Source organism: Strix uralensis, chromosome 4 (assembly GCF_047716275.1).
Source record: "Strix uralensis isolate ZFMK-TIS-50842 chromosome 4, bStrUra1, whole genome shotgun sequence".
Taxonomy (NCBI): domain Eukaryota; kingdom Metazoa; phylum Chordata; class Aves; order Strigiformes; family Strigidae; genus Strix; species Strix uralensis.
In genome coordinates, this window is record NC_133975.1 from 25,108,616 (window position 1) to 25,134,222 (window position 25,607).

The 25,607-nt window shown below is 36.3% G+C and overlaps 1 protein-coding gene across 1 annotated transcript in view; it reads right to left on the reverse strand.

Annotated features, from left to right (window-relative positions):
- ARAP2 (ArfGAP with RhoGAP domain, ankyrin repeat and PH domain 2) overlaps positions 1 to 25,607 on the reverse strand; it is a 141,394-nt gene that overhangs the window by 40,189 nt on the left and 75,598 nt on the right. Inside the window, exons 17-24 of the mRNA XM_074865959.1 lie at positions 23,911 to 24,013; positions 23,078 to 23,276; positions 18,928 to 18,991; positions 10,184 to 10,347; positions 7,952 to 8,164; positions 5,728 to 5,833; positions 3,680 to 3,827; positions 2,738 to 2,806 (exon numbers count right to left, since the gene is read on the reverse strand). Of these exons, the coding sequence (XP_074722060.1) occupies positions 2,738 to 2,806; positions 3,680 to 3,827; positions 5,728 to 5,833; positions 7,952 to 8,164; positions 10,184 to 10,347; positions 18,928 to 18,991; positions 23,078 to 23,276; positions 23,911 to 24,013 (1,066 nt within the window). The remainder of the gene's footprint in view (positions 1 to 2,737; positions 2,807 to 3,679; positions 3,828 to 5,727; positions 5,834 to 7,951; positions 8,165 to 10,183; positions 10,348 to 18,927; positions 18,992 to 23,077; positions 23,277 to 23,910; positions 24,014 to 25,607) is intronic.

Below are 25,607 nucleotides of genomic sequence, written 5' to 3' on the forward strand. Positions count from 1 at the left end.
AATGAAGAAAACTGAGATACTCTTCTCAGTGACATGACAGGAGGCAATTGGCACAGATTAAAAACACACAAAATTCAATCTGAACACAAGAAAACAATAATTATACTGTGAGGGTGGGCAAACACTGGAAGAAGTTGCCCAGAGATCCTTGGAGATATTCAAAATCTGATAGGACAGCCCTAGGAAATCTGCTCTAAGAGGTCATGCTTCAGCAGCAGTGTAGTTAGACTAGATAATCTCGAGAGGCTCCTTCCAACCTAGACAACTGGAATAAAACTGCATCAGGGAAAGTTCCAATTGGACATAAGGAAAAAGGTTCTTCACCAAGAGGGTGGTCGCTCAGTGGAACAGGTCCCCAGGCAAGCTGTCACCAAGCCTGTCAGAGTTCAAGAAGCATCTGGATGATGCTCTTAGCTGTATGGTTTAGTTTTAGGTAGTCCTGCTAGGAGCAGGGAGTTGGGACTGGATGATCATTATGGGTCCCTTCCAACTTGAGATATTCTGTGATCCTATGATAAATCTGTGATTAGGTAGCAGATTTTGTTTCATTTTTAAGGTCAAAGTGATATTACTATTTGTTGTAAAGAACTTAAAACTTAGCCACGTGTGTTATGAGAATCAAGCCAGAGTCTACTCACACAGTAGGTGTAACCATCAATTCAGAAAGCTGACTATTAATGCTGGAGACTTTGCTGAGACCAAAATAAGTACAGTTAATATACTGGTTCAATCTTTCTACAACTCCACCTCCCAACAACCTACACTGGTTTAGGGAAACCAAGTCCACGCAGGCTCAATTATTCATGAAGGTTCCAATTTGATTACAAACTTTAAAATTTGGAATACTAGCTTTTCAGGTGCTGGAAGCTTTTTAATAAAAATCTTACCAATTTTAGAAAGCCTAGACTTTTATTTTAAAAAATCAAAAGCAAGTCTCTCTCTCTCAACAGGCAGTCTTCTAAATACAATACACCTCATAAAGGTGATTTTGTAGTGATACCTGGGGTGGAAAAAACACAGAACAAAACCACTTTATTTCGGTCTTCACAGCTTCAGTTTTAGACAAACCCACCTAGCCAGCAGTTGCTACTATATTATTCAATTCATCAACAGCCTTTCAGTTTCCTTTCTACTTTTCTTTCTCCCTATCTAATCAAAATGTCTCCACTATCTCTTCCTCTACTGATGAAACTCCTCTCGTATCTCCTTAATTTTTTCAGAAGATATTACAAACATTTAACCATTACAGCTTCCCAGAGTTGCTTGGAAAATGTTAATAGTGTAACAAACATTTTTTTGGTTCTAAAACCATAGAAAAGAATGTATTTAAAAGTCAATGCATTTTCACACTCTTAGGCTTGAATATTTTATTCTTTAATCTCAATAAGGTCCTTTTCATGGACTCCAGAATTAATAAGTTCCATTAAAGATACTTCAACCCCTGCCTTGAAGAATTCTCATAGGGATATCAGATTTGGGGGTTTTTTTGCCATTACTAAGGCATGTGTTTCCATTCGGCAAGACAGACACTAGAAGCAAACCTTAAATTGTTTCCCAGGGACTTGGTCACTCCCTACCAGGCACCAAAAGGAGGAAATAGGCATTCTCCCTTCTGTGTGCACATTTGCAGTAAGTTATGATTGTCAGAAAGCTTCATGCCACTCTGACCCAGACAATAAGGGAATATGAGACAAAAATAAGACTTCAGATAGCAATTCACAGAACATGTAATTTCAACATGTATTTGCAAGACCCTGTATTCTTAATGATGGCTTACAAGTACCACAAAACTGTTGCTGGAAGGGGGAAGGCAGTCAGAAGACAAAGTATTATAGATTTTTTTCTGCTAGCTTTCTGTTAGTTCCTAAAGCCCTATAAGCTCCAAAATCACTGAAAGTTTCTTCTCCACTACTTTAGATTTATGAAAAAGCTTTTAAGCTCCCTATGTTTCCTTTTACCTCTCTTAATTCAACCACCTTGGTAATGTTATGAAACTTACCAATTTTTTCTTCAGTTAGGACTGGACACAAATACCATTCAGACAGTGAAACATGCTATCACGTCCCTGTTTCTTACCACTCTGAGGTTATTCAAAAGTTATTACAGGCAAGACTGGAACTCAAGATGGTAATAAGTGGCATAAGATCTCCCATTTTTTTATATTGTATCCCGAACTTCAGTTTGACTGTTAGTATGTGTCTGAAGCTTCCCCAAATAATATTTGTGCTTTGGGATTCTAGAAATGGTCACAAAACAGGATGCAGCTAAAGATTCAGGTGCTTTAAACTCAAAGGGATGGTGAAACTCTAATGAAGAGAGACCATGTATACCCAAAGCTCATGAAATAATAGAAATATTAATATACTCACAAAGGTATTTAATATGCAAGTTTAAAACTAAAAAAAGACAGGTCACCAGTTTCACACTTGCAAATGTTGACCATTTTCTTCTAGTACAATTTATGAACCATAGTAAAAGCATGTAACAACCTGTAAGTTATCCCTGTGCTCAGGACAGAAATGTAATGCCACAGTATGCTTTACACAGAACTGTTTTGTTTTATAAGTTTATGTCTCCTCTTTTATTTCATTTTATTTCCCTCAGCTCTGTAGTTAACAACACTGGTCACAATACAAACTTAGAAATTTACATTTAGAAATCTAGGTATAAAAACCTGTAAACAATAAAACAGTCTTTGTTAAAATTGTTTTCGTACCAGTTGATATTTGCCACTTACCTGAGTGTCTCTCCACCTGGTAATAAAGCTGTTCTCTATATCCATTTGTTTGACCTGACCTTCGTTTATCTGTTTAAAACAGATCATCGTTAATCAATTAATAAGTATAAGGAAGCTTGTATAAAAATTACAACATAAACTAGCAAACACTAAATTAATATAATAAACTAAGAAAAATACAAACACAGAGGAATGCTTACATCTAACACTAGCAAATAATTAATAATAATGTAACAATAACAAACATTGTTATAATTAACAATACTGTTAATCATGTTCTTAAAGAAGTAGCTATGCAAAATATCCTATCAGTCAGAAAGAGCACTTCATTGATGGGATTTGTTATTATAAACTTTACCAAATAATATTAGAAGAACAAGGACTCCATGAAAAACTGCCAAACATACATACTGTGCCATTTATAGTGGTACAGTAAACTCTACACCAAAAAGACTAATACGAGTTGCTGCTAGTAGTATCTTTTCCATAGCTGGATTTAAAGTTCCTTCTAGGCCTAAGGAACCAAACACCTTCTCTAGTCTTTATTGTAACCACAGCTCAGAGACTAAGAACACAGAATTCTTCCATGCTTCAGTTTTGATCAGGCCCATAAAATTTGAATAGAAGTATTCTTTTTAATAGCCATGATCTTAAAATTCTCTTAAAATTGGTATGCTGGTGTCAGCAAGAAGAATATGCACCATTGTGGAAAACAGTAGCTCACAGCAATCCTATAAATACAGACTTTCCTACAAAGGCTAAGCTAGCTGGGAAATAAAACTTAAAGCAGACAAAGAACAATGTTAACTGAATTAGAGTTCAAAAGCCCTGCAAATCCTTAGACAGTGTAACTACTAGGAAGATCATCTTTAAGAATATTTCTATACTTTAGCATGTCTAACAGCTGAGCAATTAGGATATTTTTATATAAAAGATACCTACATCAAAAAGTTGTACATAATTTTTAATTAGATCTTCAATTACATTGACTTCTTCACTAGTTTGGCCTTTAGTTTGAAATAAGCATGAGGAAAACACCATGGCTAGATTGTGAGGGTTCATATGATTGATTTCAGAACACATCTGCACCCTGTTGAACGAAAAATAAACATATTAGAAGGTTTGATTGTTCCTTTAATTGTCTGAGGCTCCTCTACAAAATCTGGAGTGCATTTCAAAAGGAATAACTACATTAAATGCAATGAAAAAATCTTATATTGTTAGTTCTTTTTTGTATTTATTTCTTTATATTATCTCACATCTCATTACAGAAATGAAAAGTTATACTTTCTATCTGCATCTCTAGTGATATCAAAATTATTTAGAATAGAATAAAAACAGTATAGAATAGTTCAGTCAGAAGGGACTTACAATGATCATCTAGTCTGACTGCCTGATCACCTAAGGTCTGACCAAAAGTTAAAGCATGTTATTAAGGGCACTGTCCAAATGCCTCTTAAACACTGACAGGCTTGGGGCACTGGCTACCTCTCTAGGAAGCCGGATCCAGTGTTTGACCGCCCTCTCGGTAAAGAAATGTTTCCTCATGTTCAGTCTGAACCTCCCCTGACTCAGCTTTGAACCTTCCCACGTGTCCTATCACTGGATCCCAGGGAGAAGAGCTCAGCACCTCCTTCTCCACTTCCCCTCCTCAGGAAGCTGTAGAGGGCAATGAGGCCACCCCTCAGCCTCCTTTTCTCCAAATTAGACAAACCCGAAGTCCTCAGTCACTCCCCATAGGACATTCCTTCCAGCCCTTTCACCAGATTTGTTGCCCTCCTCTGGATGCATTCAAGGACCTTCACAATCATCTTAAATTCTGGGGCCCAGAACTGCACACAATACTCAAGGTGAGGCTGTATCAACACTAACACAGCTTCACTGCTTCACTATATTATGTTATGTAAGTATATCCTGCAAACGTATGATCTAAGATCAAACAAAATGTGGAAAGAAATGAGATCCTTCTCAGTTTCTATATTTACGGTAAAGTTCTCATGTCAGTTCTGTTGTTTACATAACATGCCCTCTTTTAGAAGCAAACACTTTAAAGTATCACAAAATTTTGGCTGTTAAACACATAAATTCAAACTACTTTCGGAACATATATGACAGCATATTAATATATCTGAACTGGATATGCTTAGAAATACCATTAAATACAATACTTTCTATAATCTTTATCCAAATAATGGCACCAAACAATTTAATAATCATATAAATAGTTTTTAAAGGACATCTGCTATGTACCTGGGTATGTAATATAATTTCTGAACACAATACCCTGTAAAGAAAAGGTTCTACGCATTCTCTACCCACTACAATTTACCAGGAATATAATTTCACTTGTTCAATACACAATGTAATAAAGGCCATTAATATTTAACCATGACACTGCAAAATCATCAAAGTCACACAATTTTATATATTTGCTGCTGTTTATCTAGGAATAAGACATGACCTTTGTGCTTAAACAAGTTTATATTTTGGATATTCTCTACTGCCACTTCAGTTGAAAAATGAAGCACTGACAAAAAACAGAAAGGGTAGCTAATTCACAAAGTTATTATGTGCAATACAGATTGTGGAGAAGGACATTTTCCCTGAAAAAAAATCTTTTAATTTCAAGAATGATTTGCAACAATCCCCTGGAAGAGTAGCAGACTGGGATAGAATGAGTTCATATAAAGAATCTACATCAAAAATTACCCTACTTGGACACATACACGAGGAGCCCTCTCTCTTGCTGTAAGGTTGTTCCAACCCATTGAAATTTATAGATACCTATTTATAGATACCTATTGCTAAATATAAAATCAAAGAAAAAACACACTATAAATTAAAGGGTATCAAATATATTTAATTGTCACAACTAGGTAAGCTTTTGATGCTTACTAATTAATGAAACAAGTCACATTTCATTTATGGTAGAGTTATACTGAGAAAACATTACAAGAATTTCTCTGCTACTGTGTATCATTTGCATTGACCTGTAAAGATGTTCAATTAAAGCAGCCAAAGTTGCCCTATTGACTGGTGGAAGCGTCCGAATAAAAGCTCCATACTTCCTCACACGTTCCTTTTCATTCTGTGTATCTGCCGGAAAATAATAATCATTGAGCATTAGTAAGAATGCATACTAAAAACCAACGGCAGTTCTCATTAACTATATTGGCATCATCTACTCATTTAAAATTAACAATTTACCCAATCAACCTCTTCATAAATGCAATACTGACAATCTACTGTTAACAAAGTTTATTATTGTACACCAGTTCAGGGAAACAATATCAGCAATAAGAGGGCCAGTTCTATATTCAAGCACCATTTGCTACAGTTTAAGGCTAAATCCCAGGACAGCAGTGACATTTCCTCTCAAGGGATATTTAATCTGTAGTTTGTGCCTGCACATGTGTGAGTGCACCTGTGTATGCACAAGTGCAAATGCACTTCTAAGAGTTCTCAGAGATAAGACCTTTTCATCTTTTTTGACTTTTATCCGAAAAGTGTTTCAAGGCCCAAAGTTTAAAGATCCAGCTATGTAAGACTGATAAAAGAAGAGCAACAGGGAAGGGGATGGTGAATAAGTTGTGCAAGTTACATAGCTCAACAGTGGCAGAGCTGATGATAGGAATTCCAGTCTTGGGAATTATAGTATCTGAGACACAGTCACAGCTCTCTACCTTCAAGTTAAGTCTGCCTCCCTGTACTGCATAGATACTACAGAGCATAATCCTGCTCGGGACATGAGCAAAGTTAATGTAAATTTTATTTATTTCTCTCATCTCTCCAGGTGGTTGCTAGCACTCTCCACTAACTACTGCACTATATTTTGATTTCTTCAGTAATTGGAAGAAAAAATAAACAAACAGCAAAAAAAGTTTAAACGCCTTCTACTCTATCTTTCTCAGTGTTTTAGTTCTCCCACAAGTACCTTCAGTGTCACTTAAATGTAACAGGACAGGATTCTCTGCTGTAAAGCTGAAGCAGAACTTTAACCCCATGTACAAATCAGGAAGTTAAATCACTATAACACCATTATGCACTTTCACAAAAGAGCTAACTTAAATCTAAACTGCTACAGATACAACTTTTTCTGATTTATGATGAGACTAACATGGTAAGTGAATGAATTCTTAATATTCTTCTAGCTTGTTCAAATTAAGGTTAAAGTCAAAAAGTGTAATATTCATACTTGAATTTCCCAAATTTCTAGTGGTTCATATTAAAGCAACCTCCATATGTTTGAACTTGAGAAAAATCAGAGAAATACGCTTTTAGTTATTTTTTTAAGACAAATCTTGCCACACAGTAAATAGTCCTATATGATTTCAATGCATTAATGTAGAAATTCATGTTCTATCTTAGCTTTTGCTATGCACCTATGTTACTGCTACACATCATCTGCAATTTTGGGAGGGAAATACTGCAATATAGAGACAAACAGAAATACAGCTGTCTTCTAAGAACACTATAAAAATCATCACAATTTATGTAATGAGTAACTAATTAATGTATTGGTAGTCTTATGGTTCTGTTTCCAGCCGTACAGGGACACACATCCTCATGTTTTAAATACATCACAAGTTACAGTCTGGGTTAAAGTTACTTACATTTTCTTTCAAATTAGATTAATATTTCTAAGGAAACAAAAAGCAAGTAACAGTTTTTAATAAGTTTACACTGTTAATATACATAACTGTGTGAACGTTCATAAAGGGTATTTGAAGAATTTAAGCAGCAAGACTATCATTTAACTATCATGCAGATGATAGCATCAACGTTTTGCCACTTTTGAAGTAAACTTCTATATATGGTCAAAAGATAGAGTACACGCTTTTTTCCTACTCTGAAGTTTGTCTACTTACTAAATTCTACCATCAATGCTTCCATAAAGCATTAAACATCACTTCTTACTTTGGCTGATCCAACTATGACACAGTGCAATATTGGTCTACCGTTTACAAATGTATTGTCAGGGAAACATTGCTATTTGTTATTATTATTATTCTGTTTCATTTAAAGGCAAATCATCTCTAATTAACTAAGTCTATTGCAGCCAAGCTCTGAACATTTTTTTCCTCGCTAAAATTGTTCTGATGATTATCAAATAACATAGGTTGACACATGGCAAGTAATTAACAACTCCCTCAAATTTGATACTGAAAATGCACATACAACCTTTCTTGTATTGAATGTTATTGAATACATTACCTAATGCAGAGATCCAGAATGGATAAAGTTCTTTAGTGAGAAGTGCATCATCTATTTGAGAAAGAAAACTCTTCAATACGTCAGTCACATCTTCAAGCTGATGTTTTCCTGCTCTTAGTTTAACACTCCTTGCATCTTTTTTGAAGCTTTCCAGCAGTTCAGCCACACTGGAAGAATCGCCATTCTTAAGATAGATCTGCTTGCTACCTAAACCTAAGTTACAGAAATACAGGACAGAAAAATAAGTAAATGTAAAATCAAGTATTTTTTTAAAAATTCTAAATGTTACTACATGAAAAGCATATCTGGCTGTCAAACACACTGTATTTCCTACTAAAACCTCTCTGACCTTCTGCATGTACTCACTTTGTTAGTAAAACACTGTCAAGTCTGCTTACACCCAACCAGACCTCTTTGCAAAAATACACATCATAATATTAAGCAAGCCTAGGATAACAATTTCAGGAATACTTTACAGGCAATTCAAATCCCCAGATCTCTTCAGGATTTCCTAAAATAAATTTCAAAAGGCACAATAAAGAAAAGAACTTTTGATGACTGGTGGTGTATTACACTTAAAACACAGCTGCTTTCATGAGCAAAACTCCCACTATTTTATTACTGTACTGATCAACTCAACTTAGGACACTGTTAAGTGTTATTGTATTATTCCAACCTGAAACTTTCACTCTTAAAATCCTCAAGATTACTAGAAAGTATTCCTTTTTTCTGATTTTTCTCACATTTGGGAAGATATCAGGCACTCACTATTCTTATATTTAACAACTAAAACCACCAACGCCCAAGGCGAACTTAAAAGAAAATTCATAGTCTAAAACACACTCAAGACTACCTTCAATTACTGCATATGAGAGTAGCCAAAACATTTTATTTTTTAAAAAAAACTTGTGGAAGTTTTGCATAGATGTGCAATCTCGCTGCTTCTCTTTGTAGAGGTGTTTCCCACATTCCCCACATTTCTTGAAAGAGAATCATATTTTATACAAAAACCCTGCTTTTCTTATGTACCCGTCAAATTAAGTACTCTGTCAAAACCTGTGAAATCATGTCTTATGTTCTTGCAATTCACCTTTCCTGTAATGCCCACAAGCGCTACCATTTGATACTGCCTTTGTGTTGTTACTGTCAGGAACAGCTGTGGGACCCAATAGTGTCTACAGAACCTTTACCATGATGACACAAAAACATGTATGCATACAAGTAATGCATACAAATAATTCCTTCAGCTTTCAGGTGAGTATTTTAACATCCAGTAATGCTGATCCTGAAAAAACTTATTTTTCAATAAAGATCTAACTTATTTAAAAACATTAGGAGATTTATTTTTAATTTAGAACACACATGAGCAATTGTTCTGAGTGGAGGACATGATCACCCTGTTTTAACAACATTTCAGTACATGAAACAGTGTAAACTATATTTAGAATAATTCCTATTGCTAATGATTAAAAAATAATCTAGCATAAACATTTTTTTTCTTGATTTTAGGCAATAGTTGTAATCCATTTACCAATTTACCATAACACAGTGCTGCCATATTTAAAAGTTATTTAGTTAAACTTATACCACTGAAATACATATTAAGGTCTCTCATACTGACAGAGGTTACAGACACATCTATCCTGAAGACAAGTTTTGTACAGGGTTGATATATATTCAGCATTTCACAAGAAAACTGATGAATTTGCAGTAGTAAAAAGGACACAGACATCATCTGCATATGATCTAATGCTATGGAAAGTTATGCTGGCAAAATTTACTTAAACAGTAGCTGACTATACATCCTTAGCCTATTATGCTGAAAAAACAGCAGCCTTAAGATTGAGCTGGGTTCGACAGTTAAATCAGTTTCACAGAAGATATGCTGACTGGTCCAGGCCACAGCCTTTCCTGGTTAACATAGCTTATTTTCAGGGCTGAGGTGTTCTGCACTGAGACACTGGACCCCAAGGCTGAGCTACATCAGGCAAACAAGTCAATTTTTAAAATAGGAAGGTGTCTATAAAGGGCATTTACCAAGTTGTATTTCCCCAAATTGCCCATTCTCAGATGTGTGGCAGTGTACTTCATAATCGCTTCAAAGTGGAGAGGCTAACGAGGGGTATTGTTTTACTTTACGTAATACATAAACTCATTCAATAAAATCTGATGGTGTGGGGGCTTAGATATTATACAAATGATCTTAGGTTGGATAAAATCCGCTATACTTACCATACTGTGTAACAAATGCTACACAGCTGTCCACTATAATAGGAACATCATTTTTGCTGAGCTGCTGATCTTGTAATGCATTACCATCTGTACCTGCTGCTTTTTCAATTGCAGCATACCAGACCATGAAATCCAGCTTCGTATGGCCATGGATGTATAGTGTTCTGAAAAGTATAAAAATATTTTGAATGCAGGAAAGAAATATAAAAGTGATGTTATTGTACTACAGCAACATAGCAGATGTCTGGAAAAAATAAGAACTACTTAGAATAAGACATCAAGGCACCTTCCACCACATAAAGCTGTGGTGGTAGCCTTTTGTTACGGCATCTTTTTTTTTTTTTTCCAACTACATTTGTACCTGCACTCTCACAATAAATGAAAGAATATCCACAAACACTGTCACGGGCCTTTGAAAGGACCTGACCAACATTTTAATTACTCTTCTTTAGTCTTGCTCCTATATTGTGCATTCATAAATCCAAGTCCACAGTTAAGCGGGAAACAGAGATTGAGAGACAACCTTCAATACTGGAAGAGGCTTTCCTTCTTATCTATTCCTCACCACTCCCCACACTTCTGTAGAGGAGCTGAAACAAACAGAACTTCCCTCCTTCACATGTATCAAAATGATCACCCTCAAGAAATCACAGAGCTAAGCAACATGTATGATAAAACTAAGAGTTGAGGTAAAGTAAGTTAAAGCAACACTTTAATTACCTGTTCATCTCAAAGCATGGCCCTGTCCTGGTTTTATTATTTAAACATGCTAAAATCACCTCCTTTGTTTACTCTGACAGGCTGGCTTCTAAGAGACAATGCCAAAATTGAAGTTTAAGAGTGTATGTCCACCCATATGCACGTATGTAATAAACAACTGGTTTAAGTGTTAAAAAGCAAACAAACTTTTCTACATACATACTCTTTGTCTCCCACTAAAGAAATGTAAGGGATTCATTTTCTTTAATGACAATTGCTAATTAGGAAAAGTTAAAATGTTCTATTAAACTTCTATGAAAATACTTTCATCAAAATATAAACACTAATTTTGATTATTTTATTTAGAAAAAAACATTTTATATAATGATGGAATATTTAATCACATTTTTTTTAATAACATCTTTCAATTTTGCTTTTATAAACATTTCCATTCTAGAATTCGTATCTTGATAGGAAGTGAGGATGCAATGTACACACACAGACCCAGGATCTGAAGTATTCTCAGGATCCACCATACAGACTTAGCCATTCAGCAGCAGAGTAGGAAACACACATACTTCATCTTACTGAAGCTGCTTTTTTAAAAAGCCTCTACTTCATGACTTCAAAAGTCCTATTAACCACCATACATGCCTGGCTAGTAGAAACACTCAGCCTCTCTTCCATTAAGAAAGAAAAATAATTTGCATAAAGCTCTCAAGTTTTTACAGCAAAATGAGTGTGCCCAATTCAATACTTTCAACCATTTTCTGGAGACCTGTCAGAACAGATATCCTACATAGGTGGTTCTCAGCCAATGGCTTCCAAGCAACACATCACTCCGACATCCTCCAGAATTGCTGTAGCCATAGAGAAGAGGATATGAAAAAGTCTGAACTGACTGGAAGAGAGTCTGACAGCGCATGTTACACTATTCCCTTAGAACTATTATTCGCAGATCAGCAGAGGTTAGGACTATGACTTATAAAAGATTTATGGTGCTTCCCAACACAAGAGATGCACACACGTATGCGTGTTACTGTGCCTTTATTTTCGCTGCAGAACAGCTGGATTTGCATTACAGTATTATGCAAAAGGATAAATGGAAGTCTCAACAGATTATTTTTTGTTATCTAAAGAATTATGACATGTACAGGAAGCAGCATACTGTAAAGTGAAAATATTATTACTTCTAAACAAGAAAAGGGCAACTCTGCTGTATATCAATGAATCGATACCAGAGAGGAAATATAGTAGTGTATTGAACTTCCAAGGTAATTTGAATTTATCTGTATTTTTCACAGAGATATGAAAGTCTACATCATGTGCCTGTCAATCAACTGTTGTGATATATGAATTACCTAAACTATGTGAAAAAGACCATCTTGTACTCTATGGATCTTCCCATCTTCCCCTCAGTGCATCACATTAGAAAAGAAGTATCAGAACTACCAAGAGATGATGCTCTCACTGTTTTCTAAAACTTGAAAAGCTGTTGAGTTAAACTCAAATTACAGAGGAAGAGGTTACTTAATAACTGACAAAGAAAATGGGATATCTGTTTAAGTAGCAGCCCTATAGCACCAACACAGTCATGAAAGATAAATTGCTAGTAAAAAAATATAAATGTGAAAGAACTTGCTGCTATTGTGGAACTCGGTTTGCTCATGGAAGGTAACTAATTACTTTCCAAAAAATTATTAATTTTGCTCAGTCAAGAATCTCAGTCACCTAAAGAAAGTCAGGTAAGTCAGAGAAGCAATTTTAGCATTTACTACAGCACCATAAAAGAGAAGAAGGGAGAAAAGGAAATGAAATCAGTACCAGACACAGTTCAGAATTCAGTCAGTTTACTGTGGAAGTGGCTTAGAAAGCTCATCTCAAACCACAGTATTTTTGGCAGAGGGCACAGCCAGGATACATTTAAATCATAAAAACATACAACAGTATAGGAATAAGAAGTTTAATAATTTCTTCTAATTCTAACACTTTCAGCCAAACTTAACAACTTTTTTTCCTACTTGGAAACCATTTGTTGATCTCCATGAACGTGGAAGGTGGTATGAAAACAGTTACCAGCAGAAAAGCAGAACTTTCCTCAAAGCACACCAGAAGTCTACAGAACTTCATGAAGTAATAGAGACAACTTTGCAGATCTAGCTTCTGCTTTTCATGTCAGTATCATCATCTCTTCCAGTTTTCAGAGACAGTAATAATAACAAATACATGTATTTCTCACTGAACTAATTGCTATTATTAAAATATAAAGTTATATTAAACGCAAGGCTTAAGACTAAGCATATAAACACAGGCTGAAGTGTCCCACATACCACAAAACTGAACAACGTAATGTCAAGAATACTTCTAAGCTTATAGAAGCAATCATGTTTGAAAGAAATTTTACTATAATGTTTACAAAGATCTACCTATCATGCAGACTAACAACTACTTTCCACACTCTGAACTGAAATGCATTCCTACAATATAAATTCAGTGCCTTCTACAGTATGTTTATGCGTGTGTTACTTCTTCCAGTTCAAAAAATTGATAAAGAGCAGACACTTCATATCAAACAGCTAGCAATAGTGACTACACAGTGAATAATGGCAGAGTTTTTGCTTTGTTAAGTGCGAAGCACATACAGTCCATACTCAAGAAATTAATAATTTAAGTACTCAAACAAACAAGAAGGCCCGCCAAGGTAGATTTCTGCCTTAGTGAATTGAGGCAACTGAATTGGCACAAATGAGCAGTCCAAGATCACCTAGTCGCAACATCAAGGAGGCTACTGTTAGCTTTTCAACTTTACTGTGGACTATCATCACATCCTTCCGCACCAGTAGTCAGACAAACAACATACGTGAGCACACTTTATCAACAACAGTGCAAAGGCTTATCTTTAACCCATCTTGCAAAGTCTACTACCTTTAGCTATGTCTGTATGCTTTGTTGCACAACTCTGCACTGGGAAAGCAGTGATGCTAAGTGATTCTGGGTAAGGGTTGGGAGAAGAAGGGTGAGAAACAGGCATCAGCAGAACTCAGTGCCCTCCAGCAATATTCAAGTGATTCTAATAATCTGAAAACAGAGGTACCAAGAAGGTATGCGAATGTTATGAAATGATATCGGAATAATGAAATTGCAAATAAAGCATGGAAATTCAGCTAATAATTACAGATATATAACAAAGGTCAGCAATATTTCTTCAAAGGATATTAAGGGTCTTATATCCAGCACATCATACTGGAAGCACAAGTCCTTTCATTCCTCTGAGTCTTATGTTTAGGTTATTTCCAGATTCTAGAATTTTTTGCTCATAACTGCATTTTACAAGAAATCTTACTGCTGTCATCAAAGGGTTAAGAAGAAAGCATTGTAATTAATGAACCATCAGCATAGGGAAATTGTGCCAGTATGTAGGGAAGGTTTATTATCTATAATAAGAAAGAGCTAACTACAAGAAAACTGTAGCAGGGAAAAAAAAGCACCAGCTGGATTACATTATGGTCTGAAAACATTCACCTAAGAGAGAGCTTAAATGATTACAGAAAAAAAGAAGAAACTTTTGAAACTGAATTGTCTGCACAACTCTTTTTCCTTAAAGTACGGCATTAGAGATTTTGCATTACGTTTTGTATTGAGAAGATATACTTTAAAATTACTGTACACAGTTGTTTTCAGACACCTTTCCTCTCTTCAGTGTACAGATCCCTCTGTTGACCTCTGTTGAACTACCCAGGAGTAGCTTCTTCCCCTATCTACTATGCAACTTCTGTTTGGATGGCAACAAGAGATCAAGTATCACCAGTCACTTAAGGAATTTTACAAATAGATAGGAGAGATCAAGGGGGAAAAAATCCAAACTGAATATGAAGCAAACCAGAGGACATCTCTGTGTGCCACAGAGAAGCATCAGAGGCAGAAATCTGGAAAATGGTTTGCCATTTCTAGCAAGAAGTCAAGAAGAATTTTAACTATGAAAGCAGAACGTAAGAGAGGGTGAATGACCATCTGATTATGGCATAAGAAAACAGTGTTGTGAGAAGTTAGGATTTCCAGCTGGGTTGGAGATAGTTCTAACAGATTGACAATATGTTCCAACAGAGATCAGAGTGCAGGAAAATTTCAACAGGTGCTACACAAGGGAGTGTGTTGCTCTCTAATTTACTTTAGCAAAGATACCCAAAGACAAACATGAAATAACTTTGAGATCTGAAAAAAAATAATCTAGAATTAGAGAAAGTTTAGGATTATCGTGAAAATTTAGGAGGTACACTGATCTTAAAAAAATCCAACAATCTTCAAAAGAGAAAGTCTTTTTGCTTTGAAAATGTTTTAGCCTGGTTCAGCCTCTCATGATATGCTATTACTTCGCAATGTATAGTATGATTACAACCTCTTATTTCTGAGCTGGTAGTCTTCTTTCACTGAATGTGTCAGAGAATAAATGAACAGCAAGTTGCTAAGTAGAAAACAGGGTAGAGGAAGCGGCAGGGGGGCGGAACAGGGGCGGGAGTGGACTTGTGCTGGGTTTGTGTGGCAGGGTTTTTGGTAGCGGGGGAGGGGGCTACAGCAGTGGTCCCCTGTGAGAAGCTTCTCAAAGCTCCCTCGGCTCCCAAGTCGGACCCATTGCCAGCCAAGGCTGAGCCAATTAGCGATGGTGGCTGTGCCTCTGTGATGACATATTTAAGAAGGGGAATCTGGGAGGAGGAGTTGGACTTGTGAGTAGGAGTTGTGAGGAGGACACCTATGTGAACACCAAGGTCAGTGGAAGAATGAAGGAAGAAGAGGGGGAGGTGCACCAGAACAGAGACCCCCAACCTGCAGCCCATGGTGAGAGGGCAGGCTGTGCCCCTGCAGCCCATGGAGGTCCATGGTGGAGCAGATGCCCACTTGCAGCCCGTGGAGAACCCCACACTGGAGCAGGTGGCTGTGCCTGAAGAAAGCTGGGACTCTGTGGGAAGAAGCCCCCACTGTTGTAGTTCAGTGCTGGGAGGACTGCAACACACGGAGGTGACCCACGCCGGAGTGGCACAGAAATGGCTGCAGCCCATGGGAAGGACTCACATCAAAGAAAGTTCGTGGAGGACTGTCTCCCGTGACAGGGACACCACGCTGGAGCAGGGAAGAACGCGAGGAATCCTCCCTCTGAGGAGGAAGGAGCGGTGAACTGACCATAACCCCATTCCCTGTCCCGTGCACCGCTGCAGGGGAAGAGGTAGAAAGATCGCAAATAAAAATGAGCCCAGGATGAAGGGAAGCATTGGGGGAAGCCTTTTTAAGATGTGGTAATGCTTCCCACTGTCCTACTCTGTCTGTTAAGTGGTGGTGGTGTTAGTGTTTGAATTAAAGTGATGTTCTTTTTCTTCCCCTAATGAATCTGTCTTTTGCCCCTGACCATAATGGGTGAGTCATCCCTCCGTACCCTTATCTCAATTCCTGAGCCTTTTTACTTTATCTTCTCTTTACCATTCCTGAGGGGGAAGGGGTGAGTGAACAGCTGCATGATGCTCAGTTTCCCTCTGGGCTCAAACCATGACATGTATTCATAGCTAAGGCACTTCAGAAAAATCTCACAGGACTTTTGGTAGTATTCTCGCTTAATTCTTGCATTTTATACAAGCTGGAAAGCATTATGCACCTTGCAGCCCAAAATCAACTGTAAACACTTCCTCTGAGTAGTTATGGATCAGATGAATTTACATATCCCATGAATTTAACATACACATAAATTTATTAAATCTTTTTTGAAGGTCCAGAATTCTTAGATTTATTACATTATAATTATTTCAGCACTAAGACTTGGAAGTTTTTATAGTTCTGAAACTGTTTACTTGCGTATGAAATCACTCTCAAGTAAGAAGTCAGTTTGTAACAACCTAAGTCATTCTTTTGCCCACAGTAGCCAATGAAAAAGTGTCAAAGCAAAAGATATATGATACATGTAATGTATTATTTTCCCTATTTAATCAACTCAATAACTGAGACTTGGAAAAAAAAGGCATACATATCTGTAAGTAAGGGGAAGTTAGTTTGAAGTCAGTAACAAAAGTAACAGAACAGTATGAGCTTACTCAAGGTATTTTCATCGCTTCTTCTAATAAAATTTAGCAAGACGTTGTAACACATCAACAACATCTATTTCTTTATCCAAAGAAGGGGAGTGGTCTTCCGTTTTTTTCAAACTTTTCTTAATTCTGGAAAAATCTTGTTTTGTTTCATTCTTGCAATACTATTTTTTTTTTATTTTACCATTTATCCTGTGTTTTAAGTGACTAACAAATCAACATGAAAGTTGTCAATAAATCAGTATATAGGGTCTCCTCCAAGTGATCAATCTATGCCAAAGTTGGCATTAGACAAGCACTGCTATAAATAACAGACAAATAGGAAAACCTAGAAAGTATGATGCATTATTTAGTTGATGCTGATGACGTCTCAAAGGTATTAATTAATTTATCTAGGGTGTGGAGGGGCAGAAGGACGATTGCTGGTTTTGTTTCCATTTACAATAATTGAGTCTAAAGATGAGGGTGATTTTACACTTAATCATTTTCCACACACATATATTAAATTTCTTATCACTGCAAGATGCAATATCATGCAACTGTGCTGAACACCTGGATAGTTTTGGAGTAATATCCTAAGCAAGAATCACTATGCCAAAGCTTATATACCCATATGGGTTTTAATGGTTAAGATAATGTGAACACTATGCATTTAAATGCTTTATGGCAGACTTCAGTGAAGAAAAATTAAACATATTAATGGCCACCATAAATCAGCCAGTGCTCCCGTTGAAGTTATTTCCAAATAGTTCAGAATTTCCATTAAACTATTAAAGCAGCTCAGTGAAAACCTACCCTCGCTTGACAGAAATATTATTATGAAAGAAATAATAAAAACTGACTTGGAGCTAGAAGTTTTGCTCAGCACTGATAGCTCTGAAATTAGATGCACAGTTTGTATTCATCTACTGGACTGAATCTTGAATAGGATACCTCTGGTCCCCTAGTTGCTCTATGCAGCTTACTTAATGCTGAATCTTTTAATATGCTTCTTCAGAAAAAAAAAAAAAAAAAAAACAAAACACAACCAGAAAAAGTGTTTGTTTATGATCTGCATCACCTTAATGAATTTTGGAACTTAAACAGTATCTCAGGAAGAGTTAAATTTCAGAACACACAAGTTACAATGAGTTTATTCCAGAAGGTTTCTCCAACTCTGAAGAGATGTCAAAGCTATCTGTGTGTGGGGTTTTTTTGTTTCCCCAAACAGAAAAACAATCTTCCTTTATTAACCTATTTTGGGCTGTTATGAAGACTGTGTAAACACTGCACCACTTCTTACACAAACGTTTGCCCAATAATCTATCACTGAAATAAAAAAACTCCAACCTATTACAGAATAAGAATTATTTTTGATAATTTTACTTTCATCTTTAAATTTGTATCCATATATAAGGCAGAAATATCCTATCTCACTTCAAGTTTCAACCTCCCATATCACCGTATTTGACAGTCATCTCAGCAGAGTATTACCTATTTGGGAGCAGATATGGATCATGTTTGCTTCACAAGTATGTTTTTTTCTACCTAGTATGTTGTTAACTGAGATCAGACATAACAGTAAGACTAACCAGGGGACTCACACATACTCTCTCAATCCTGACCTACATAGATTGAGACACAGAATTCTGGGAAGTGATAAAAAAATTGACAAGTAAGTGGTAAATGCTCCAAAGAGGTACTCTTTCTTCAGAGGGTAAAAGTTAGGTCCTTTTGAAGAAACTGCTATTGGCAGACTAATCTGACTGGGAATAATTTTCTCAGTGGGAAAACTGCTTTTAATTAAGCAGTACTTGTTAGATTTCCTGACACAGACATAAAACATAATTAATACACAAAGACTTTCCCTCCTTTAAAAAGTCTGCAAATTTACCCTCTCTAGCAACTGCAAGTGAAAAAGCTCCATGACTGATCAGCAAGAATTCTAAGACATCAATATCAAAGCAGATCAAAGCTTTATTCAGATGGGAAATTTACCTTCCTTTTTCAACGAGCAGCAGGACATCTATTTTCTCTCCATTTTGCATCACACTACTGATTGCTGAAAACAAAATACATACTTATTCGTATGATCTACACAGACACATACATATAGACACATACATGCATGCACATATAGACATGTTTTTTCAAAACTATCTTCAGTGACAAAAGGAGCATGGAATTCTTAAACATTTCAAATAAAGAATACTGCTGATAATAGAAACAAAACTCTACAGAATACCACAACACACTCACAGTTACAAGAAAAATTAATACAGAAAATTATAAAGAGAAGTTAAACAGGTGCTTTTTAATGTGAAAACATGCTACAGTGTTATATTAAAATCAAACTTGTAAACAGAAGTTTCAGAAGACATAATGATTCAGAAGATGGATTTTTGAATCATTTACTTGAAACCTAATGGCTGCAGATATTTACAGTAACATAACATGACTTGTATGTTATATAGTGAAGATCACTGCCACCCTTCTTTATGTTACCTTATGATATTCCTGCTTAAAAAAGCTCCCTGAAAAACACCTACATTATACATAATACAGAAAATACATGTGGATAGTTTTATTAAGTAACAGTGCTTATAAAACTATACTATGCACTATACTAAACATGGTAAATTAAATGTAAGCTCTTTACTAATTCAAAATTCTTAAAAGTTAATTCTTTCGAAGTTTAGGTTTTATATATAATCCACATCTTATCTCAACTAATTCCCAAAGACAGTAAAGTCCTGAATATCAATGAAGCTCAATAAACATATTCTGATGCATGCTATATGATGGTTTTGTATCATATACTCCTTGCCTCATTTACATTTACTGAGTCAAATATCAAGAAGGTAAGTGACTATACTTCCACTGATGATTCATCGTTTTGCAAGTTTCAGTTACACAATTCAGTCTCAATAGTGCAGCAGATTTAATTTGGGTAAACCAGAAATCAAAGAAAAGATAGGAGTATGGATATATAATAATGCCAAGAAATACAAATCTGTTATACAACTAATACTTAAAAATCAAACCAACCAAAACCAAAATTCAACCAAAAGCTAAATGTGTGTTTTATTTCAATGCACAGGTAAACCCATCTGGACTGCTGAACTATGACAAGATATTGCTGCATGGGTAGACAACTTGGTTGTAAAAGTACATCACATAGATGATCACGTACCCAAGAGTCGGGCTGCTGAAGAACATCAAAACAACCAGGTGGATCAGGCTGCTAAGACTGAAATGGCTCAGGTGGATCTGGACTGGCAACACAAGGGTGAATTATTTATAGCCCATAACTCCTCAGGCCATCAAGGAAGAGATGCAACATATAGATGGGCTCGGGATCACGGGGTGGACTTGACCATGGACACTACTGCACAGGTTATCCATGAATGGGAACCATGCACTGCAGTCAAGCAAGCCAAATGGCTAAAGCTTCTTTGGTATGGAGGACAATGGCTGAAATATAAATATGGGGCGGCCTGGCAGACTGACTATATCAAACTCCCACAAACCAACCAAGGCAAGTGCCATGTGCTTACAATGGTGGAAGCAACCACCGGATGGCTGGAGACATATCCCCTGCCCCATGCCACTGCCCAGAACACTATCCTGGGCCTTGAAAACAAGTCTTATGGCGACATGGCACCCCAGAAAGAATTGAGTCAGACAACGGGGTTCATTTCCAAAAAAATCTCATAGACACCTGGGCCAAAGAGCATGGTATTGAGTGGGTTTATCACGTCCCCTGTCATGCACCAGCCTCTGGGAAAATCAAACAATACAACTGACTGTTAAAGACCACACTGAGAGCAATGAAGGGTGGCACCTTCAAATACTGGGGTAGACGTTTAGCAAAAGCCACCTGGTTAGTCAACACTAGGAGATCTGCCATTCAAGCTGGCTCTGCCCAATGAAAACTTTTACATAGTATAGAAGGGGATAAAGTTTCTGTAGTGCACATGAAAAATAGGCTGGGGAAGACAGTCTGGGTTATTCCTGTCTTGGGCAAAGGCAAACGCATCCATGGGATTGCTTTTGCTCAAGGACCTGGGTGCACTTGGTGGGTGATATGGAAGGATGAGGAATCCCGATGTGTACCTCAAGGGGATTTGGTTCTGGGTGAAAATAGCCAATGATTTGAGTTGTATGATGTTAATTGCTATATAATACTGTATATCATCACTACTATGGCTGCTATATGCCATATCAACAGTATTTCAGTAAAAATTACCCAGATTAATCAAGAATAAATTTTAGTGAGAATGGGCAAAGTGCAGCAATGATAGGACCAGACAAGCATAGCAGTGATGAAACTGGAACTGGCTTCAGCATGCAACAATCCAACACGACACACAATCTTTCCTGCCCTGAAGGACTACTATGACAGATGGAGCTTAAAGTCATGGACTAAATGAACTCAGCAGACATTTTAGAGGGATGGCCCATAGACTAAGGGAAGGATATATGTGTGTATATATCAAAAGACAGGAAAGGATGTATTGGAAAGTGTGGGACCTGGGCATGACATAAATGATATAGAATAAGGGGTGGATATTGTCCTGGTTTCGGCTAGCACAGAGTTAATTTTCTTCTCAGTAGCTGGTATAGTGCTGTGTTTTGGATTTGGGTCGAGAATAATGTTGATAACACACTGATGTTTTTAGTTGTTGCTATGCAGTGTTTACACTAAGTCAAGGACTTTTCCCCTTCTCAGACCACCCCACTAGCAAGTAGGCTGGGGGGCACAAGAAGCTGGGAGGAGACACAGCCAGGACATCTGACCCCAAGTGGCCAAAAGGATATTCCACACCATCTGACATCATGCTCCGTATATAAACTAGGGGGAAAGCTGACCGAGGGATGCTGCTCAGAAACTGGCTGGGCATTGGTTGGCTGGTGGTGAGCAATTGCATTGTGCATCATTTGATCTGCATATTCTAATTCTTCTACTACTATTATTATTATTTCCCCTTCCTTTTCTGTCCTATTAAACTGTCTTTATCTCAATGCACAAATTTTACTTTTTTCCCCCAATTTTCTCTCTCATCCCACTGAGAGATTGAGGTAGGATTAAGCGAGCAGCTATGTGGTGTTTATCTGCCTGCCTGGCTAAACCACGACAATTTGAGAAATACGTAGATTTTGGATGCTCATATGATTAGGGTAGGAGCAATTAGAGTTGAATTATCAAAACTAATATCTGAAACAGTTCTCCTACTGCCTAACTTTTTAATTCTGAATCAGGATCAAAAAGTATTCACAAGTTAAAAATAGCTAGAGGCATAAAAATACTCCTGATTAAAAAACACCTTCACAGCAAATATAAGGTGGCAGTAAATAAACAGTAGAAAGCCCAATGGCATTTAGGCAAGTTCCTGCAAAACAGTCCACAATGTGACAGCAGTTACAAAGAGGATCGTCAATAAAGAGCTATTGTCTTCTCTATGTTACTTTAATATAAAATCTCAAATTATTTCTTCTTTTCTCCATAACATATTGCCTTGTTCAATATAAAACCAAATAGGGCAGATATGCTTAAAGAGGATTCAGAGAATAACTGCAGACAATGATATAAAACTGGTCATAGAAGTCCATTTGTATAAATATCCTTATTTTTCTACGTCATGATATTGAGCAAAGAATATTTTTAGTATCAGAAAAAAAGAAAAGTCTATTAGTCTGTGAAACAGGTTTCCAAGAGAATTATTATTTTTCAGTACATTTGAGTATTTTAAAACTAGTCCTGTCAATCATCTCAAGAACACGTTCTGCAGTATTTCTGCCCTGTCAAAAATATGAGACAATAATCCCAAAAGGTTATATGTTATTATTCAATTCAGTACTCTTGTAAGAAAGATACTGCTGCAACTGGAACAAAAATTGTCTTCATTCATTATGAAGCTGTGAAAAAACCTCTCTAGCGTGTGCCACTAAGTAGGGAAAAAAATCCAAGATAGAACTTTATCAACTCCATATTCAGATGAGAGTTGGAAGAGCATCTGGCTCATGCAAAGGAATAGTTACTGAGCTCCCTAATGTTTTTGACTTTAAAATGTAATAGAAATGTCCTTAACAGTGAATTAATTCTGTAGAGCATTTCCGAATTCTAGATGTTAAACAAAATTCTTACTTAGTTCTTGCAATCTCCTTAGATATATGGAATCTTCTTCAGCATTCTCCATTTCAAGACAAAAATAAAGGCTTGACTTCTCTATAGCAAACCAGCCTTTTCTCCACTGATCCAGGTTCTGGCAATCTTTGTAGTACAGCTGGCCAATCAGGTCACAGTCTCTCTCTAATAAGCATTCAGCCACAGGGGGAACAAAATGCTACCAAAGAAAATGGGGTGAGTCAGATGAAGAAAAAAAACCCTCTTCCCCTAAAAAATAAAATCAAGATATTGCAAATCTATAAGATTCAAGGATGAAAGCCACAGTGAAAAAATAAGACTTTCAGATTTATCATTCATAAACCCATATATACACTAAATTTAAATTATAAAATCAAGTATAACATATTGTTTCCTTTCATACTCCACAATTCAAACATTTTTGTTTTTTAAACTAAAATTGATTTAATTAATAATGTGATTATTAGCATTTGGTACTGTATAAAATACAATACTGCTTTATGAATTCTGCTTCAGCAAATGACAGAATTGGAACCATAAACAACTTAGCTGAAATAAATTTATACAGTATATTTCTTTATACTAGAGCACCTTTAACATATTCTTAAGGTCAGCATTAAAATATTGCTTCAATACCTTTTCCATTTTATTTTATTATCTTATTTCAAACATTAAATCACAGGAGTTATTTCTTCCTGATCACAAGAAACCTTTACACACAAGCTCAATCAGTATTCATCAAGAATGGCTTCTCAGAGGATTTTAAGCTACCAATGACTATTCTTTGTGCAAAGGCTTCTGGCCTAACTGGAAAAGATAATTATCAGTATTACCTTAGCTATTGCCCAAGTCCATTTTCTTTGTGAATATGCACTTTCAGCTCCAAATAGAAAAACACGTTCTGACATTAAGTAGATTTCAAAAGTAAAGATGTCCCTAAAGCAAGCAATGGAAAAAGGCAGCTGTATTTAGTCTTTGTAACAGTAGACACACAAGGGTCCCATTTCTCTCTCTACTTTTTCATTATTTCATATCTATGGAATGGAATCCATCTCCATTTCTCCTCCAATCTTACAAGCACAACCCAGCTAATAACAGATTATTTTATAACACAACATGATCAAAGTGCTTTTCAGGTCAATAATATGTGGTTAGAGACTACTACATAATAGTTTTTTCAGTAATTTTGAAATTAATAAAATGTTTACATATAGTCATTAAAATTCACAGGTAATTTTTTGGTTTTGCATGTTCATGTGATTTCAGCAAGTATATTTTTGTGATGCATTCAAAACATTTTGGTTAGGTTTAACATAAGGAGACCAACACATTGAATGAGAAGTTGTAAACAAGGTACCACAGAATCACAGAAATCTTGGTTCAAAGGGACTTTTAGATGCCACTTGGTTTAATTGCCTGCTCAAAGTGGGACTATCACTAACCATAGATCAGAACAGCAATGAAAACCCTTGAAAACCTCCGACGATGGAAACTACCATTTCTCTCAGCAAGCTGTTCCTGTTCTCCACCACCCTTTCTAATGAAGAGGCTTTTCCTATCATCCAGCCTGAATCTCCTAAAGTGAAATGTGTGGTCACTGCCACTCTTTGTATCACCTGCCACCACCAAGAAGAGTTTGGTTCTGTTGTGTTTATGACTACCCTTTGAGGTTGCTGTAGCTCAAGAAATTCTTAAAAGTTTTTGGGGGGCGGTTCCTGTTTTTTTTCTTTTTAAAAAGTATACCATTATTTAAACAGATGGACCCTGCTTTTCCATTTTTAACTGACAAATAATAAGAATAATAAAAGAAGAAAGAGCAAACCAGTTGAAATTGGTGTGGAATTTGAAAAGTAAATATTTTGTTGGACTTAGGGTCACTCTTTAACTTATAAATTATGATTCAATTTATAGTATGATTTCATTTGTGACCTCTCCCTAGAATACAAATAGATGTGCTTTTTCCTTTCAGTGCTGGAGATTCAACTAAATCTGGAGAATGGAATATGAGTCAGTTCTCTCATTTTCAATAACCACTTTGAAAACTATATGTAAATACTTAATTCTGACTAATAAAATAGACATTTTAAGGACCGATTGTTTCATTACAGGAAATACCAAATTTAGGGAAGTTCCTCACTTTTATGAGAATTGTGTAGTTTTCTACCCATTTTCAGGTAAATCACAGCAGGAAGTTAGTCATTCCCTAAAAGTGAAGTATTCAGCCAACATGTTTTTAATTTATGTATTATCCTGAAATGGAACCATTTGGAGATGTAGCAGGCAACAGGTTAGATTCGATGACAAAAGAAGAAAGTGGTATTTTTCTTTTTTCTGGATATCACAAAACTATGCTACTGCAGAACAGTGAAGGCCATCTCCACTGTATTTTATAGAACGTTGAGACATCACCATGTTTCAGGATTTCTCCCCTCTGAACTCCCTTTACCTCTGTAGTAGCAAAGTCCTTTCTTCCCATTACCCTTTCTAGAAGCTTACTGAATAGACTGTTTTCTTCGCAGACACTTTTGAT